At 15.5% G+C, this 20,189-nt stretch overlaps 4 protein-coding genes across 4 annotated transcripts, besides 26 other annotated features; all 4 read right to left on the bottom strand. All coding sequences in view use genetic code 6, as the record gives it.

Moving 5' to 3' along the window:
* Nucleotides 1–389: 389 nt before the first annotated feature.
* Nucleotides 390–419: a microsatellite.
* Nucleotides 391–428: a microsatellite.
* A 179-nt stretch (nt 429–607) lies between these two features.
* Nucleotides 608–684: a microsatellite.
* Nucleotides 662–733: a microsatellite.
* A 69-nt stretch (nt 734–802) lies between these two features.
* Nucleotides 803–1,677, bottom strand: IMG5_169380 (protein kinase domain protein; the record flags this gene model as incomplete). Its single annotated transcript, XM_004029929.1, has 2 exons — nt 803–829; nt 922–1,677. The coding sequence occupies 2 exons, from the start codon at nt 1,675–1,677 to the stop codon at nt 803–805; spliced, it is 783 nt and encodes a 260-aa protein (XP_004029977.1).
* Nucleotides 833–916: a microsatellite.
* A 1,243-nt stretch (nt 1,678–2,920) lies between the features above and the next one.
* Nucleotides 2,921–2,950: a microsatellite.
* Nucleotides 2,951–5,114: 2,164 nt separating this feature from the next.
* On the bottom strand, nt 5,115–8,137 carry IMG5_169370 (hypothetical protein; the record flags this gene model as incomplete). The annotated part of the gene is made up of 6 exons (XM_004029928.1): nt 5,115–5,153; nt 5,490–5,963; nt 6,745–6,790; nt 7,506–7,567; nt 7,937–8,025; nt 8,086–8,137. The coding sequence occupies 6 exons, from the start codon at nt 8,135–8,137 to the stop codon at nt 5,115–5,117; spliced, it is 762 nt and encodes a 253-aa protein (XP_004029976.1).
* Nucleotides 6,020–6,053: a microsatellite.
* Nucleotides 6,564–6,597: a microsatellite.
* Nucleotides 8,138–8,469: 332 nt separating the features above from the next.
* Nucleotides 8,470–9,216, bottom strand: IMG5_169360 (peptidyl-prolyl cis-trans isomerase, putative). The gene is made up of 4 exons (XM_004029927.1): nt 9,141–9,216; nt 8,906–9,090; nt 8,754–8,846; nt 8,470–8,689 (listed from the first exon to the last, which is right to left on the bottom strand). Exons 1-4 carry the CDS (start codon nt 9,196–9,198, stop codon nt 8,483–8,485), a joined length of 543 nt encoding a protein of 180 aa, XP_004029975.1. The 5' UTR covers nt 9,199–9,216; the 3' UTR covers nt 8,470–8,482.
* Nucleotides 9,203–9,261: a microsatellite.
* A 470-nt stretch (nt 9,262–9,731) lies between these two features.
* Nucleotides 9,732–9,773: a microsatellite.
* Nucleotides 9,774–9,783: 10 nt separating this feature from the next.
* Nucleotides 9,784–9,829: a microsatellite.
* Nucleotides 9,830–11,278: 1,449 nt separating this feature from the next.
* Nucleotides 11,279–11,309: a microsatellite.
* A 1,185-nt stretch (nt 11,310–12,494) lies between these two features.
* Nucleotides 12,495–12,551: a microsatellite.
* Nucleotides 12,552–12,588: 37 nt separating this feature from the next.
* Nucleotides 12,589–12,626: a microsatellite.
* Nucleotides 12,589–12,641: a microsatellite.
* Nucleotides 12,642–13,042: 401 nt separating this feature from the next.
* Nucleotides 13,043–13,081: a microsatellite.
* A 637-nt stretch (nt 13,082–13,718) lies between these two features.
* Nucleotides 13,719–13,880: a microsatellite.
* Nucleotides 13,743–13,861: a microsatellite.
* Nucleotides 13,815–13,886: a microsatellite.
* Nucleotides 13,887–13,927: 41 nt separating this feature from the next.
* Nucleotides 13,928–13,993: a microsatellite.
* Nucleotides 13,935–14,018: a microsatellite.
* Nucleotides 13,948–14,011: a microsatellite.
* Nucleotides 14,005–14,102: a microsatellite.
* Nucleotides 14,024–14,056: a microsatellite.
* Nucleotides 14,103–14,738: 636 nt separating the features above from the next.
* On the bottom strand, nt 14,739–17,149 carry IMG5_169350 (hypothetical protein; the record flags this gene model as incomplete). The annotated part of the gene is made up of 3 exons (XM_004029926.1): nt 14,739–15,325; nt 15,370–16,086; nt 16,261–17,149. 3 exons carry the CDS (start codon nt 17,147–17,149, stop codon nt 14,739–14,741), a joined length of 2,193 nt encoding a protein of 730 aa, XP_004029974.1.
* Nucleotides 17,150–18,833: 1,684 nt separating this feature from the next.
* Nucleotides 18,834–18,879: a microsatellite.
* A 341-nt stretch (nt 18,880–19,220) lies between these two features.
* Nucleotides 19,221–19,267: a microsatellite.
* Between the last annotated feature and the right edge of the window lie 922 nt (nt 19,268–20,189).

The following is a 20,189-nucleotide window of genomic DNA, read 5'->3' as shown; positions in this document are numbered from 1 at the left end:
GAAAGAATGATAAAAAATATTATATTTCGAATTAAATAAATTATCAAGAAATTTCAAAAATATGAAAATAGATATCTAAATAAAATTTAATATATAACAGAAATAATTAAAAAAAATATTTATTTTTTGATTTATATATTTAAAAAAATATATTATGTTTTTAATTAAATATATTACTATTTATCAAAAATAAATAAATAAAGATGTAACCAAAAATAATATATTTATTAAAATAATTTAAATGATTTTTTTTTTTTAACAAAAATAAATTTCTATATTTCTATGTAAAAATAATATATTATATAAAATTGAGATTTTTAAAATACTATAAAAAATATATAGATTATATTAATAAGAATATAATAAAAACTAATTTTAATAATATTTCTTAATATATAAATAAATAATAAATAAATAAAAAAATAATATTTAATTATTATTCTGTTTAAAAATATATAAATATATAATAAAATAATAATAATTATACGCATTATATTTATATAAAAAATAAAAATATTATTATAAAATTAATAAAAAATATAGTTAAAAAACTCATATTTATTTACACAAAAAAATAAAAAAAAATATAAAATTAAAAAAACTTTTATTTAAAATAAAACATATAATATATATTTTTAAAATAATAAATATTTAATATTATTAATAATAAAAATAATAATAATAATAATAATAATAATAATAATAATAATAATAATAATATTATTATAATAATTTTTAATATAATTTATACTTTAAATTTATAAATATTTCACTTAATATCATTTTTATAAATAGTTTTCATTCAATTAAACCATTTATCATATAGTATCTTTTTTTTAAAAATAAATAAATATTATTTTAATATTATTAAATTTTATTAAAATTAATAAAATATTTTTTAAATAATAATAAATATATAACCTCTTTCGCAGTTGGTCTTTCTAAAGGATTTTGTCTGAGTAATCTATTAATTAGAGATATAGCAGAGCTACTTACAAAATTAGGGAAGCTATATTCACCTTATTGAATTTTTTTGAATAATTAATTATCATCCTTACCTTTAAATGGGAACCTTCCACATACAAGTATGTATTAGAGTATACCTAAACTCCATATATCAGCCGGTTTTCCATAATATTCTTTTTTTCTAGTAATTTCAGGAGACATATAACTAGGAGTACCACAAAATATATTCAGTTTTTTATCTGGTTATACTCGAATAGCAAATCCAAAATCAATAAGTTTAATTTAATAATTTGAAGAATCAAGCATAACGTTTTCAAGTTTAATGTCTCTATGTATAACTTCAAAGTCATGACAATATTAGACAGCAAAAACTATTTATTTGAATACCATTTTTGCAATTTTTTCATCAAGAATTTTACCTTATTAATTTTTCATAAACTATCTTAGAGATAATTAAGATATATATTCCATTACAAGATTTACAGTTAATCTAGTATCTATAATTTGGTTTAACTTAATAATATTTACATGATCTAATTTTTTTAGTATTGTTATTTCTCTTTTTACATTGTTTAGTTTTTATGGATCTAAAAGTTTGTATTTATCATATATTTTTATAGCGACTTTTTTATCTGTTAATGTATCCCTTGCTAATTTTACAATTGCATAACTACCTTTTCCTATATTTTCTTTGATTTCATATCTATCCATATCTATTTTTTCTCCTACTATTTTCACATTAGATGTAATAGCTGTTATTGGCCTTTTTGAAATTCCTAAATGTGATTTTTTTAAAAAAATTGGATTGTTTTGTTCTATATTTGGTGTTATTAAATTATTTGGCATAAGAATAGGAATTGTTTTTTTGCTTTATTCAGTTATTACTTTATTTTAATATTATACATATGGAGATGGTTTTATAATACTTTTTTAACTTATTTATTTTTTTTGATAATGAATTTCTTATTATTACTATTAATAAAAATACGGAGTATTTATTTCCTAAGTTAATTTCTTTTAAAGCAAATTATTTGCAATTAAATGCAAATTGTAGTTTCCATCATTTTCTTCTTCATCTTCTTCTTCGTTTTAATCATTTTTCTATTTTTTTCTTTAAATACTTGAAGAGTTTTATGAAGATGATTCTATTTTTTTTACACTTTTAGGCCTTTAATATTTAAATTTTGTAATATTTAGTTTTTATTAAGTAGCTTAAGAAAATCTTTTAATACTGTTTTTTTCCTTTTGAATTTTATTAACAATATGTTCACAATCCTTAATTAAGTTTTCACAATAATCTTTATAGTTTTAATTATTACTATCTTCATTTATTATAATATTTTGGTTAATATTTTTCTTAATTGTACTTGAAATTTATATATTGTTTTTTGTTAAAGCAGTTTATGGTCTTATAGATTGATATAATTTCCTTTGTTTTTAAATATGAAGTTTATTCTGAGTTGTATTTTAGCTTTCAATATTTGTAGAAGTATTATTAATATTGTTTTCTTTTGAAATACTATTATTGTTCTCACATGATAGATTACTTAAAATATTATTATATCCACTTACATAATTTGTTTCTTTAGCACTTTATATGTTTTATATGTTAGTTTATTATTTTAGTATTTTATCAGTTGTTGCATTTCTTTATAATACATTTATTGGATTTTTTTACATTATTGTTAACAAATTTGATTAAGGAAATTATTAATTCTTATTTTAATTTATGTAATTTATTATCATTTCATCTAATTCATAATAATTATTTATTTACATTGGATTTTATTTTATTTAATATGCTTACATAATCTCAATTTTACTTTTTTTTTTATTATGGTAATCCTTTATATTTTTTTTTATTATCATTAAAATAATTATTTAACATTTTTTTAAATGTAATTTTTATTTTTATACAAAAATAAATTTTTTAATTATATTATTTTTTCAAATTATTTAAAAAAAATACATTTAAAAATAAATATACAAATTAAATATTATTTAAAATATTTTGTCTTTATTTTATTTAAGCAACAACCTCAATACATCTATTATCAATAATAAAATTAAAGTTTATATTCGAGTTACATCTATTTTCAAATTTCTCACTGAAAATTTTTTTCGAATTGTTTGTACAAATATAAAATTCATTTATTTATAAGTAGTAATATTAATTTTAAAAGTATTATAAATTACGTAATAATGATAGGAAATGGTTATATCTGGACACACTCAGTTTGCATTCTCAGAAATAGCAAGAACTGTTCCATTTTTTAAAAGATTATTATTATTAACCTTTTTAAAAATATATGAATTCACGGTCCAGAATTTTTAAATGTTTGTTAACGGTTTACAAAATATTAAATATTTAATACTAATTAAGAATATAATAATTTTTTTGGTTTATATTTTCTCAGTTAATTAATATTATTTTTATATTAATAAATTTTAAACTTAATTAATAATATGAGGAAAATATCATAATATTAATTTTCACACGAACATTTTTAATTTTCTATACTGATTTTTTATAATGCAAAATATATATTATATGATTAAAAATTTAATTTAATTGCCTATATAATACTATAAAAAATTAAATATATTATATATTTTCTAAATTTTTATAAAAAAATTGATTACTAAAATATGCTTATATTGTAATTAAAAGCTATCATATTCATACAAATTTATAGAAAAAGTATAAAGTCAATATTAAGGTAATAATTAAATATAATAAATATGAAAATTTAGAAATAAAGAAATCAGATATATAGAACAAAATAAATTTATTAAATGCGTACTATCGGACCTTAATTATTACTTATTACCTTTTTTGTTTTACTGATATTTTTTTATGAAAATAACTTAATATAAGAGTATCTTTATTTAAAAGTGTAGATATTTTACTAAGCAAATAATTTCAATAACACAAGTATCATAATAATATGAAAATTATAGTATTTACCTCTATAAGCATTCAATTCATAAGTTAATTTAACTACTAAATAGTTATAATTCCAAACAACTATTTGCAATTAGTTTTGTATTCTCTCTCTTATTATTATTTTATTAATTGACTATGATATTTTTGTATAAAAAATAAAATTCTAATTTTAATAATATCATGTTATTTCAGGTTTTATTTCACGTTAATTAAATAATAAACTTAAATACTAAATTTATTTCTTTATTAATTGAAATTAAATAGTATGTTAAATATACAATATCGTTAAATATTGTTATAAAATTATATTCAGAATAAAAATGCTCATAATAGTGATATTAATATATTAATTGGTAAAACGGCATAATATTTTTGTATTTTAAATATTGTTAGACTAATATATAATATATTATAAAAAATAAAAATATATAAAAAATCTCTAATTTATGAAATAATTAGATTATAAATAATACTAAAATAAGTATATTTATATTTCTAAAAAAATATATACATTTATTTATTAAATAAAATTTTTAAGTTATTTTAAATAAAACATGTAAACATAAAATTTTATATTATTACTTGTTCGGATGTTTTTTTGATTTTTCAGTATTTTTTTTTAAAAAAAATTTCAATTAATTAATGAATTAATAATATAAATGAGGTTATATTTATTATAGAATAATAAAAAAAAATGTTAGAAAAAATAATATTTATATTTTTTAAAAAACATATATATTATAGACTGATTATTTTATATATTTTTTATAAAATTTAAAAAATTAATATATAAAGTTTTTTAAAAAAAATTATAGAATTTTTTTTAATTTAAAGCCTTTTAATAAATATAATATTTCTACACTTTTAAAATAATTAATAAATGTAAATATTTTAATAATGATATTATTAATAAGTTCTTTTTAAAATTAAAAATTTTAAATTATTAAAGAAATTTAAAATCTTCAATCAATTTTTTTATATTTGTAAAAAATATATTAAAAAAGAATAAAATTAAATATAAAAATATAAAACTAGAATTAGATTAAATAAATAAAGATTTATTAAATGTCAAATTTTGTGATATAAGAATGACTATATAAACTGAAAACATAAATTGTAATTATCAAATATAATTTTTTTTTTTTCTTAAAAACTTCTGTAAATAACTGATTCAGAATCTGTTATTTTTATAATGCTGTGGTCAGTCAGATTCTAATTTCTAATCACTCATTAATAAAAACTAAATATTTATTTATATATATATATATATGGTAATTTTTAATTTTTTAATATTATTTAGTATTTGAAGCTGACAAGTTTATTATTTTAAAACTTGCTTCATTTATTATATTTTATTTAATTTTATTATTTACAAATGAATTAAAACACAAAAAAATTAATAATATTTTAAATCAATAATTATTATAACAAATTTATAAAAAGAAAAAATATTAATAAAAAGCGGCAACATAAAAAGCTTTTTAATTAAAATATTTGCTAAAAATTAATCAAATTATCTTAAAAATTATAATAGAATTTCGTGATATCAAATATATAATTCAGGTCGTTCAAATACATCTTTGAAGGCATTTTATCCACTTTTTGCTTAGCTTCCGTCCATAAATCTATGATCAATTGTAAAATTACAAGTTATAATTGGAGCTATTTCTATTTTCCCATTCTTTACAATAGGTTTTTCTTTAACTCTTCCTAAAGCTATTAACATAGGTACATTTGTGCTATTAACATAAGGTACGAAAGCATCATCAATACCGATTGATCCTACTGAAGTTACATGAGCGCCTCCAAAATGATTTTTTTAAAAACTAAATAAAGGAAAATCGATATTAAGATAATAGAGGATAAATTTAAGTATATCAGCTGCTAAAGAAATTAATAAAGGAGGTAAGAAACTGACTATTCTTGTTTATTTTTAATGTATTTTCCCCCCTTTATTATTTTTTATATCTTTAGATTTTTCATTTACTTCATTTTATATTGCAAGAACTCCTTTCTTATCTACGTTTCTTAATGAGAGTGCAGAAAGATCCTTTTATTTTATAATTTAATTTAATTTATTTAAAAAAATGCATTTTTCTTTTTACTTAAGCATTAATATCAACTAAGCAAGTAATATCAATTGTTGGAAAAGGAAAGAATTTGCCAAAAATAAATTTTCCGTTAATAATATGCCTAGAAGAATCTAAAAGCTATGCAGCAGCTTTAATACCGAAATGAGTTATTGTAATTTTAATTTAATTATTTTCTTATTATTTTTTTTAAATTAACTCTAAAACCTTTGTACAATCAATTTCTAATTTTGCGTATATTAAGCCTTCTTATGGTTCATTCCATGTGGCTTGATTTATTTTTCTTCGATTTGAATTACATTACTTATTTGTTGGAAGTAAAAAATGAATAGATACATGCAATATTATAAGAGTAAAATATATCTATAAAAAACGAAAGTCAGAATATAATAATGAATATATTATGTGGGAAAAGAGAATTGATTTATAAAAAACAGACATTTTTTCTTAATTTATAATTTCTTAGTTATTAATTTATTAATTTTGCTATTTATTTAATATATTTTTTAATTAATTAATAAAAAATATTTGATATGTTTTTTTTTTTTTTTATCAATATTAATTTAAATTTAAATTTAAATTTGAATTTAAATTATTTTTTCAAAAATTCATAGCATTTAAATGAAATGTACTAAAGCATTAATCTAATTTTTATACTTCTTAAATTCTAATATTTGTCAATTCTTATTTTATCTATATTTATATATATTATATTTACTTTTTTTTAAAAAAATATCTTACTTATTCTATGTGTAATCTTAAATCATTCTTTCTATTATCAACTTTACTTTATTTATTTAATGATTATTAAATTAAATCTGATTCTTATTATTGTTAAAATATTATTTGTTTTAATTCATTTATTTTTAATTCTAAAGTTTAATTTTCATTTTACTTTATTTTGACATTTTAAATACAATCATTCAAGTCCTATTATAAAATTTTATTTAATTCATTTATTTTAGTATTTTTTTGCTCATATTCTGTATTTCTTATTTTATAAATTTAATTTTCTTCTTCCAAAACTTAAATTTAATTTTCTAAAGAATGTATTTTTTTATCAATATCTCTTCTATTTTATTAATTTTAATCAAGTTTTTTCAATAAGCTGTCATTATAATCCTTCAAATCTTGATTTTCATTTAAATAATATTAATTTTTATCAATTTATAATTTTAAATTTATCTCAAAATTTATTTTATTTTCTTATATTTAATATTATAAATCAGATATATTTTTCTAAAATTTAAAGTTCTAATAAAAAATAAATAATAAATAAAAAGGAAAATATGATAAAAAAGTTTACATTTTCCTTTTCTTTTTCTAGATTATCTGTTAATTATTAATTAATATTTTTTAATTCATTTAATTAGTTTTGTAAGTCATTTATTTAAAAAGAATTTCTTTTATTTAACTCTAATTCACATTTAAGCTAATTGTTTTATTATTAAAGTTTTTCCAAATTATGTGATAATACTTTTATTTGTTCATTATGAGTTTACTTATTATCTTACATTTAAAGTTGACATTTCTTTAGTGTTTCTTCCATTTCTATTTACAAAGGCTATATTAAATTATTTTCTTTTTTTAGTTCTTAAATAAATTTATCTTTTTAAATATTTAATCTGCTTTTTTCATTTATTTCTTCTTTTAAATTATATATTTCTTATTCATCCCTTCTTATAATCTCTTATTACTAGTTTAATATTTTTTCCATACTTAATATGGATTGTTTTTGTTTTTCGTTTTCTAATTGTATTTCTAAATTATTATTAATTCAAAATTTTAATTATAAATTATTTTTTAAACCTTTTTGTTTTGATATCTCTGTTTCATAAAAAAACAATTATTAATCTTTTTTAAAATATTCCTACTTTAAAGAATCTAACTTTTTTTTTTTTTTAATTAATAATAATATTATGTATTTTTATACTTTTTGAGTCAAATCTTTTAATTTGTTTAAGAAGTATTCTTATATTTAAATTTAGTCAATATCATATTATAAATAGGTATCATTTTTATCTAATTTTATTTTAAATAATTAAAATAAAAAATATTTCTTATATATAAATTTATTTTTACCAATATCATTCTATATTTTATTAATTTAGTCGTAGAAAATAGATTTGTCCATTTGTTTTTATAAATTATAGGTATCTTAAGACTATATTAATTTTGAATTCAAATGACTATTATCTTATGTTTATATTTCTATTTCTAGGTTTTTATTTTAAATAAAATTTTTCATTTTTATATCTTAATAAATATAATAAAAATTAAATTTATTAAGTTGAAACGATTTTTTTTTAATTAGAAAATAATTATTTATTTTATCAAAAATTTTTAAAAGTAAATAAAATATTTTTTTGTTGGATATAAAATAAAATTAAAACTTAATAAATAAAATTTGTAAAAAATTAAAATATATAATTAATATATTTAAATATTAACATTTCTTTAATTATTTTTTGTTTTGTTTTCATAGTTCACCACATTCTTCAATTACAACAGGAACTTTAGGTTTATTGCTTTTTCCAATTGTAGGAGTATTTTCTATCTTACGTACAACTTATAAACTTGCTTAATCAATAACTTTTCCAAACACAACATGTTTATCATCAAGCCATTCGCATTTTGAACATGTAATAAAAAATTGACTTCCATTTGTATTTTTTCCTGAGTTAGCCTTTTTATTGTTGTTAAAAAAATAAAAAAAAAAGTGTGAAATAAAAAAAGGTGTAAATTTATACCATTGATAACAATCCAATATCATCATGCTTTAAGATGAAATTTTCATCGTCAAATTTTTCACCATATATGCTTATACTTCCTGTACCGTCATTCTAGAAATTATTTATATATTTTATATTATCTTATAACTAAATATAAAAATGTATTATACTTTTAAAAAATCTCCTCCTTAAATCATAAAATCTTTTATTATCCTATGAAAAGTACAATTTTTATACCCTGCTGGTTAATCAAATCTTTTAAATTCCCCAGTACACATTTATCTAAAGTTCTCTGCTGTTTTAGGGCATACATCTTTAAATAATTCCATTTTTATTCTTCCTGCTTTATGACCACCTTTTTTTTTTTTTTTAATTTTTGTTATAAGCTCTAATATTTTATAAAACCTATTGTTATATCAAAAAATACTACAGGATTATCTTTTGCTCTTAATACACCTGCCATTTGGTTTATAATATATTTTTCTTTATATTTATTTTTATAAAATGTTTATTTTTATATTAATTTGTGTCTAATTTATGATATTATAAATAATTATTTCTTGTATATATATAATATTTATTTTTTTAAATAATAAATTAATATTAAGTATATATGAATTGCATACTTATATGTTCATCTTTTTTTTATATAATATGATGTATTCAAATTTATATTACGTTTTTTAAAATATACATATATTTAAACTTTAAAATACTACTAAAAATACCATTAAAAAATATATTTGATTTATAATTACATACTATTTAATATATGCTGATTAAATATAACAACCATTTTTATTGATCTTTTAATAAATTTAAAAAAATTAATTATTTTGATTTTTTAATAATATTAAATGCAAATATATACAATTATAAATGTTTCGATTAGATTAAATAGATAACAAGCATAAATCTTTATAAGAATTTAAATTTTTTTAAAAAAACTAAATATTAAATAATCATATACAATATTTTATATATATTTTATGAATAATATATATAATTATATATATATATATATATATATATATATATTAAAGCGTGTATAAGTACATTTAACTTTTAGATAAATAATACTTTAATTTTAATAATTTTTACTAAAGAACATTTTAAAAAACTATTAAAAAAACTTAACTTATCAAATATATAAAATAATTTATTATTGAACTTATTATATAAATAAATCTAAATTAGGTTATTTATTTTTAATTTAAATTAAATATATATTTATTTTAATAATGTCAGCTTTTTAATTACTAAATATAAATATAGTTACATAAACTTGAAGATAAATAACAGTTTTAAATTTTCAATTTATTGTAAATATCAAAAACATTTAAGAAAAAAGTTATTTATTATCAATAATTTATTTTTTACTATAATAATTATTTTTAAAAAATACTTTGCTATTCTACAATATATTTTTTAAAAGAAAATTTTCAAGAACATAAAAATTAAAATAAATTATTTAAAATAATAAAATAAAAAAAAACTTTCTAAAATTTTATTGTATTGCTTTTCACAATAACTTCAGAGTTGTAATACCATTAATTTTCTAATTTTTTTTCATAACTAATAAAAAATTTATAATCAAATAATAATAAATATAGCTAAAAAACATTAATTTTAAATTATTAAATTTACTATTTATTTTTTATATTTTTTGATTTAATTTCTTGTTTTTTATTAAATTATTTACAAAAAGATAAATAATCAAGTTTAAATCAGCAATAAATAATAATAAATAGAATGAAGTAAAAGATTAAATTGTTATAAATTTATGCCTTGACGATGCTAAAATCTTTTTTATACGAATATAAAATAACATTATAACTCAGATAAACATTTTGTAAACTAAAAACTGTAAAATAATATAATACAAATATTAATTAAATTATTAATCAGTAAATTATCAATTTATGTAAAATATTTATTCAAAAACAAATTCAGAAAAGTTTAAGTTTAACAGGAAGTTAAATTTAAAGAAAAATTCAATAATTCTCAAAATTGAATAGATATTTAGTTTAAAAATAATGGATCAATAAAATATAAATGTGGAAATTAGATTTCTATAATAATAAGATTTTTATTATATGAATTTATAATAACAATTTTAATGAGAGAATATAATATAGTAAATAATAGGTTTTTTAATTTTAAAATAATTAATATTTTGGTTTTATTTATTAAAATATAACTTTTTAAAATAAAATATATAACAAATTTAAAAAAATTATTATTATATAATAATTATAATGAATTTAATATTTTTGAAAAATGTTAATTTTAATAAGTTATACTATAAAATATCAATTTAATAATAAATTAAAATAATTATATTATATTATATTGCTATTATATAAATTATATATCATTGATTTTTTTAAAAATATATTAAAGAAAGGTTTATAATTACTAGTTAAATAATACAAAATTAGGTATCATATTAGAAATAATAATAGAATAAGCAAATACTTAGTATTAATAAATATAAAATTAATGAATAAAATATTAAATAAAAATACAACAAAGAAGCATTTAAATTAAATTATTAAAAATTAAATTTATTAATATATATAAACTTATTTAAAATAGTTTAATTATTATAAATGTTTTAAAATATTAAAATTTAACATTTATTGAAACATTAAATTTAAAGAATTTAAATAAAAATATAATAATTTTAGTTTTTTTTCAATAATTGTTTTTAGTTAATGCATTATATAGATCTTCCCTTAAAATGTGTTTACCATCTAACGAGATTCTTTCGATTAAATCACTTAATTCAGCATCATTTAAATCTTCCCCAATTTCAGTTGCTATTTTTTAAAGGCTTTCTTTATTTAATCTATTTTCCTTACAAACATCAAATAAATTAAATATTTTATCAACTCCGTTTTTAGTTTATTTTTCTTTTATTTTTTATGATATAGCGTTCAAAAATTATTCTTTAGTTATTCCATCTGAATTATCCTTTTATTGTAAATCACATAAATCAATAAATATTTCATTCATTATTTAATTTTTAAAATGAAAATTACTGTCTTGGAGTATTTCTGTCTAAGTTATATACTAAATATTTTATTATTTTTTTTGTTTTTAACCTATTAATATTTAAGGTTAAATTCTATTTTTTCTATCTAAATCTAAAATTTCAAAAATTTCCAAAAAATCTTCAACATCTTAATCTTGTAGACCATAATAGGAATTATTTTTATATTATGATTTTCTATTCATTATTTTTTATATTATAAAAAAAAATGATTTTTAAAAATAGATGTAAAAATAATATTTATATATAATTAGATATTATATAAAAACAATAAGTTATATTAAAATATATTATATAATTAAAAATAAAGGATATTTTATTTAATAAAAGAAGATTTTGTTAGTATATTAAAAAAATTATATAATATTCTATAAATGAATTATGAATAAAACATAAATAATAATAATACTAATTCGTATAAAGTAATAATTAAAAAGTATCATTCAATATTAAAAAATTTTGTATAATCTTTTTGTAATTTTGAAAATTATAAAATAAAAAAGAGAATAAGTAAATATTTTTATTTATGATGCCATAATTATATTAAATTAATCAAAAGTATGATTAAAAGCTCATAATAATTATAGGAAAATCATAGTTAAATAATAAATTATTAAAGTAATAGTTAAAAAAAAAAAATTATATAGTATTTTTAACTTTTTAAATAATTTATAATTTAAATATTTTTTTTTAACATATATTAATAAAATTATATAATAAATATATTAAAATTTAATTATAATAATATAATAAATTTATATTTATATATATATATATTTATATGTAATATAATATTATATTTATTTTTATAAATTTATTTTTATAAAATTTTATTTAAAATTTTTTTATAATATATAATTGAAATCATTATAATAATATTTTTTATTATTACTATTTTTTTAATTAGAATTATAATATATGTAATATTTTAATTTTAATTTTAAAGAAAATAAAACAAAATTCAAATATATACAATTGTTATGTATACATTATATAATTAATATTAAATTATATTTTATATATTTATTTTTCAAAATCATTTATTCTTTTAAGATTTTTAATATTTATTTGTAATTACTTATAATTATATTTTTTTTCAATTCATTTATTAATAATTTTTATCTATTCTTAAAAATGAATTTTCTCAATTTATCTTTAATATTATAAAATTATTAAATTGTAATAATATACTATTAAATATTAATTTTACTTTTAAAATATTAAATTTTTAATTATATTATTAATAATATAATATTATTTTTTAAAATTTATTATTTAATAAAACTTTATTTCTTTTAATCATGTATACATTAAAATTAAATTTTATAACTTTGTTTTATATTTATAAAATAATTTAAAGATATCATTTATTCAAAAAATAATTATATTAAAGTTAAAAATTTAATCTCATATAATTTAATTTTTATAATAATATAGAATCATATGAAAATAAATTTTATATAATTCCAGCTTAAATTATTTTATAAATATTATAAATTCAAAAAAATTATTTTTAAATTTAAAATAATTTAATATAAATAATATCTTAAAATATAAACAAATAAATATTAAAAGTGAAAAAAAAATTTTTTTATTAATAGTTATATTTTAGAATAATAATTTAATAATATGTAAATTTATAATAAAAATTTGTATTTAAATATATATATATAAATCCAAGTTATAATAGTTTTAAAAATATTTTAATATTTATAAAAAATAGTAATTTTTGTTTAAGAACATAAACAAATTACTAAAATATTTTAATTAAAAATATGTATAATATTTTAAAATTTATATATAGTATATTTAAAAAAATTATATTTATATTATTTTACAATTAAATAAAATATATTAAAATGTAGAAAATTTGAAAATAATTTTTTAAAGTATGTATTTTAATTTTGTATAAAATCTTTTTTTAAAAAATTATATTTATTATAATTATTATCATTTATATTATTTTTATAATATATAATAATAAATTTATTTATTATTATTTTTATAAAATATAAATATTAATTTTATTATTATTATTATTATTATTATTATTATTATTATATTATTATTACTAATATTTATATTATTATTTTATTTTTTTGTATATATCTTTATTATTTATTATATCATTTTTACTTTTATTTTATTTTTTTTAAATAAATTTATATATTTTTATTTTATAAATTAATATTATTTATTTTTTAAAATATCATATATTTTTTTTATAACATTATTTTTTTATTTATTTGTTTTTTATATTATATTTTTAAGTTTACTTATTTTTTATATATATATTTATTTTATTTTTATTTATAATACTTATTCTTTAAAACTTTTTAATTAGTTATTAATCATTTTTTTTTTTATTAAATTTGTGAATTAATTTTGAATTTCTATTTTTCAACGAAAAATTCTTTTGTATATTTGTTATACAATTATTATATTTTATTATAAAATAAAAATATATAATTTATTATATTTTACATATCTATTTAAAGTAAAAGAAAATATTTTAATTTTTTTTAATTAAAATAACTATTTACATATTTAATATTATTTATATATTTTTTAATTTTTTTTATTTATAGAATATATTTATATTTTATTTTTTTAGTTTTAATCATTTATATCATTTATTTAAATAATGTATTTATTTATTAATTTTATGTATGAATAATTTTTTTAAAGTTTTATTTTTATAAAATATCTACAAATTAATCTCAATTTTAATTTAATTATAATAAATAAATAAACTTTAAATGTTTGTCTTTTTTAGTAATTTTTTTTTTTTTAATTGATAAAAAATTCTTTATTTTTATACCACCAAATGAGTGTTTTATTTATTAATAAGTTAAATAGAAAAATATATATTAAACTAATTAGAATATAAATCTTATAAACTTTTTTTAAATAGAAAAATAGAAATAGATAAATAAGAATATATTTATTCAAGAATATCCAACTTCCATTTCTAATTCAAAAATATCGACATCACATTTTGATTAATGATTAACAACAGCAAATCTAATTTGAATTTTTCCCGTAAATGAATTCTCAAAAGCAGATAAAATTTGAACTTTTTAATTTACATCCGCCCATTTAATGTTAGCAACTTCCACACTTTCACATAAAAGTTTAGCTTTAATCACATGTTTTCCAACATTATTAATAAAATCATCGACATTTTTTTCCCATAATTTTAAAGTTTCTCCAAACTGGCTTTTTAACTCAAAAAGCTTTATTCTATGTTAATATCCAAAAACAAGTAAAAGAGCCATCCTTTACTTAACTCTAGGCTCAATAATAACTATATCTTTAATAGCATTATTTTAGCCTCCATTCAGTACTGAAACAACTTACTCTTCGCACATTCTTATTGATTTTTATCCACCTCTAAGAATCCTTATGCAACCTTCTTTGTACTATTCCATATCTTCAAATTTAAAATCACCACAAATAATATGTTAAAAATTCAAATAACTTCCTTCTTAATTAAAAGCATTAGTTGGTAAAATACAGTTCATAGAGTTTGATCCTAAATATATAAATACAAAAATATCATAAATAAATATAAAAAACCTATATAGAATGTTGAAATATCTTATTCAATTCTTTCATGAGTAAGTAAATTAATAGTATGAAATCTAATTTTATCTAAAGTAGCTGTAATAAAGAATTTACCTTCTTCAACAACATATATATTATGAATTGGCTAATCAAATAAATTATTTACATTATTCAAAGCTATTGAGTTTTCTACACTATAGATGCTAATGCAACCAGAAGAAAAACCCGCAATAAAAAATTAATTTAAATAAAGTTGAGCTAAATATGAAACAGCAGCTTTTCTCAACTTCTCGAATTTCTTGTAAGTTTTTACACTTATATTAATGCTCTCTTTGCCTTCATATTTCTTCAAAATATCTATTTTATAGCTTATTATATTATCTTCTTCACTGTAAGTTCCTATTACTAAAATTGGCTACCATTATCCAATTTCATCTTGCTCCTTTCTCATTAAAATCATACATTTTATACCTTAATGCTATAATGTATCTATTTTAGTTATTATTTATTTATCAGAAAGCCTATAAAATTCTATAAAAGGTGAAAATTTTCCAGCTACAGCAACTAAATCCTAAGATATAACACAAATACAGGAAATGTTAACTTAAGATGTTTTTATTGTATTGACTTTTAATATTTGTGCATTTTATATAGTTTTAAAAGTTCGTCCTAAAATACATTTTTTTCTTGCATAATCAACATATGAAGGATATAAATCTTCTTATTTGACTATTTGATTAAGAGACTTTTTAAAAGAAGGCATTTGATTTTACATTAAAGAATCTACAGAATCTATGAACTTTTTATTTTTTATCTTTACTTAAGAATTATTATTATTCATAATAAATAAATTTGGTTTTAAATCTTCTGCTTGGTCTAAAAGTGATTTAATACCACCACTACCTTAGTATTTATTTTGAATATTTTCTTTCAAAATATTTTATTCATTTCCATTTATATTTTCAAAATTTTAAAAAATTCCTTCCAATTTATTTTAATATTAGTTTTTAAATTTCCTTTGTAAAGCTAAAGTTCCCATGTCAAAATCAATATAATTTATTCCTGTCCCTAAAGTTTTCAAATCCATTTTTTTTGTTAAAGAACTCAAATTTTCTTTAAGAAAATCTTTTGTTTATTTTGTAGCATGTATTATATTTTCTTAAAAATCTTTTATTTTTTCAAATGCTTTTTCATAATCTTTTAAAAGAAATTCACTTTTCTCTTTATTTCCTATATTCTCGATTATATTTTTTATGTATTTTCCGAATAAATCTCTTCTTATATGCTGTCTATGTAATATTTTATCGATTATTACATCTGAACGGATAATAAGATCTTCATATTCATTTAAAAAAACATTAAAATATTTATAGATTTAACTAATAAATAATGAAAAATGCTCTATTATATCTTCTACGAATTCTTTGCTTATATTCATTAATAAATCCTTATAGTTCTTACTTTTATCAAATTCTTTATTCAATATAGATTTCTTCTCAGATTAAGAATATATCAAATCGCTTATAAATGTATTCAAATTTATAATTTTTGAAATATGGTTTCCATGTTTTATATTTACACAGCGAGGACATGTTAATCCTTTATGCTAACAAATATCATCAATACAAACTTGGTCAAGAATCAATTCTTCATGACCAATTTCATCACATTTATAATATGGAAGAAACGAATCTAATTCATTTATTGTTATTTTCTTTGATACAAAATGAAAATGATCTCTTATATTATGTTCTTAATGCAATTTTGTTAAAGGATTTAATTATATTTCCATTTTTTTTATTATAATTATAGACAGTATTTAATTAACTTTTTTTAAAAAAAATTAGAGATGATTTAAAAAAAAAAATTATGTATATTTTAATAAAATATACAAATATTTTATAAATTAATAATACAAAATATAATGATTAATATATTATTTTTTAACAAATAAATCATAAAACTTAAATATTTAGCTGACTATAATTAAGTAAATCAGATTAATTTATTTTTATTTTTCCTAATTTTTTTAAGATTAATAAATCATAAAAAAGTTCAGCTTAATTCATATAAGATTTAAAGTTACCATAAATATCCTTAAAACTTCGAACTTCTTTTTAACAAAAATTCAACAGAGAAACAAAAAATTTTTCATATTTAAGAAATTGTTTATTTTCTTCTTCATTAAGAGTTTTATCCTTAATGGGTACAACTTCTTCTTCATTTTTTTAAAAAGGAAGAAAGTCTTCTTCTTAATCTTTTTTTTTGCGTTCTGATTAAATTTAAAGGTAAAAATCATCTTCTCCAAATTCAGGAAAAATACCATCTTCTTCAGCTTCAATTTTTTCTTTTCCGATTTTTTTAAGGGTTCCTTCTATTCCCAAAAGAAACTCTTAATTATCAAAATCTTGATTCATTTTTTCAAAATCACATATTACGACATCATTTAAAGAAAATAATTCTTTTAAAAATTCACTTGAATCTTATACAACTGGGGTAACATTAAAAGCATTAAAAGTAGCAGTAGTTTCTTAATTTTGTAAATAGAAAAAACTTTCGATTTTATTATCCATTACTTTAGTAAGATTTTCTTTGTTTAAATTAAAGTCTTCCATTATAAATGAAACTGCCTTTTTTTCAGCTTTATCCATTTTCTTTTCTTTTCTTACTTTTGTTGCTTTTAATATTGGCTATAGATTTCTTTCACTAATACTAATTTCATTTAACTCTTCTGTTACATTTAAACTTTTAATATCTTCTTAATATTCCATAATTTATTCGAATTTTTATTTCATTTCTTCTATTTTTTATAGCCCTAATTAATCACTAAACCCAGTATCTTAATCCACTTAAATATCTATATGATTTCCTACTAATCCAACTTCAGGAGATATAAGACCTTTTTCTTCTATATTAAGTCTTTCTTCACTCTACAAATGTCTTGGTTATTAAATTGAACTATTTGAGCGCTCTTCTACTGAACCTATGGATAAAGCTGCATCTCTAGCAAATTCTCTTACACGCTATTATATTTATTTTCTTGAAGATGCTTCTCTTGGTTTTCGCTCTTTTTCTTGTTGTTGCATTATTTAGTTTTTGAAACGCATATGGTAATCTCTTAGGTCTTAAAAAAGATTTTCGTAACTTATTTTGAGTAAATTGCTTACTGCGCGCACGAAATTTCCATATTACTTTAAGCTTAATATTTACATATTACTTTATATTTTTACTAATGCATCAGGAATATCTATTTATTTTATATGACTTTTTAATATCTTTTCCTCTAAACCTAATTAAATTATCTTCTAAATATTTTAGTCTTGCTTTTATATTCTATCTTCTTGATCTTTTGAATGTGTTGATATAGTTACTAATTCACTTGAACTTTATGATGGTAGCATTTCCTTTTAATAATTTTTTTATTATTTAATTTTTTAATATATTTTTCAAAATTTAAAAGTACCTTTTAAAAATAATTTTTTTTGCTTTATTTTCTTTATTTTGAATTTATTTATTTATTTTAAAAATATTTTTTTATAACTTTTTATCATTTATAAAAACTTAAAAGTCAAAAAATAGTTTTTTATCAAAAATAAATGAAAATTTAGCTAAAAAATTTGTTTTGTAAATAACTTGCTTATTATTTTTTGTCTTACTTATATATATTTAAAAATAATAATTGATTTAACAATAATAGTTACAAATTTTAAGTTAGAACAAAACGTCAATATCTTAAACTTTTTACATTGTTTTATTTAAAATTTTATTTTATACTTTAAATAAAATTAATAAACTATTTTTTTTTTAATTTTATTTTTAAAAATGTTTTCCAAATAAGTTTAGATAAAATATAGATTAAATAGTTTTATTAATTAATTAATATATTTTTTAGTAATATTTATATATATTTAATTAAATATAAAAAGCTTAAATTAACTTTTAGAACATATAAAATATATAGATTTAGGTATTTGATATAATTCTTACTTTTAAACAAAATTAAATTATTTTTAATATTCAAATTTTTTTATCAAAAAATTTAAAATTTCTATTTAAATATTTTCTAAAAATAAATTATTTTTATTTTATAAATAATTTTTAATGATTGAAAAATTTAAAACCAATTAATAAATTAAATAATTTTTATACAAAAAAATTAAAAATATAAATTCTAATATTAGTATCTTTATTATAAAAGTAATTTTAAATGTATAATATTGAAATTTATAAAAAAGATTTTATAATTTTAATTTATTATATTTACTTAGTTTCAATTTAAATGATATTATATAATTAGAACAAAATCTATAAAAATTGAAGATAATTTAAAAATAAACAAAAAATATATATTTATATACTATTTAATTTATAGTAAAATAATATAAAAAATAAAATTAATATAAAATTGAAAGTATTTTTATTATAAATTATATAATTAATTATAAAATTAATGATATTTTTAAAATTTCATAAAATACATATATATTTAATATATTTATAAATTAAAAACTTTAATTTTAGTAATTTATTATTTAAAATTAACATTAAATATTTTAATAAATTTGATAAAATCTTTTAATCATATTATTTTTATAACAAAAAATTAGAATATTTATACTTCTATAATAATTATTTTGATATTTAATATAAAAAAACTGATTCTAATTATTATTATTTTATATATATATATAAATTTTTGTAAGTTTTTTATTCAGAAATTAAAATTAGCTTAATAAAACAATCCTAAAAATTTAATATTTATAAAGAATTGATTTCAATAAATTATATTATTAATTTTAATTTATTTAAAGTAAAAATTAAATATAAATTTT

Source organism: Ichthyophthirius multifiliis (genome assembly GCF_000220395.1).
Source record: "Ichthyophthirius multifiliis unplaced genomic scaffold scaff_1120509251251, whole genome shotgun sequence".
Taxonomy (NCBI): domain Eukaryota; phylum Ciliophora; class Oligohymenophorea; order Hymenostomatida; genus Ichthyophthirius; species Ichthyophthirius multifiliis.
The sequence above is the reverse complement of the archived record's forward strand: the minus strand, read 5'-3'. Positions and strand labels throughout refer to the sequence as shown.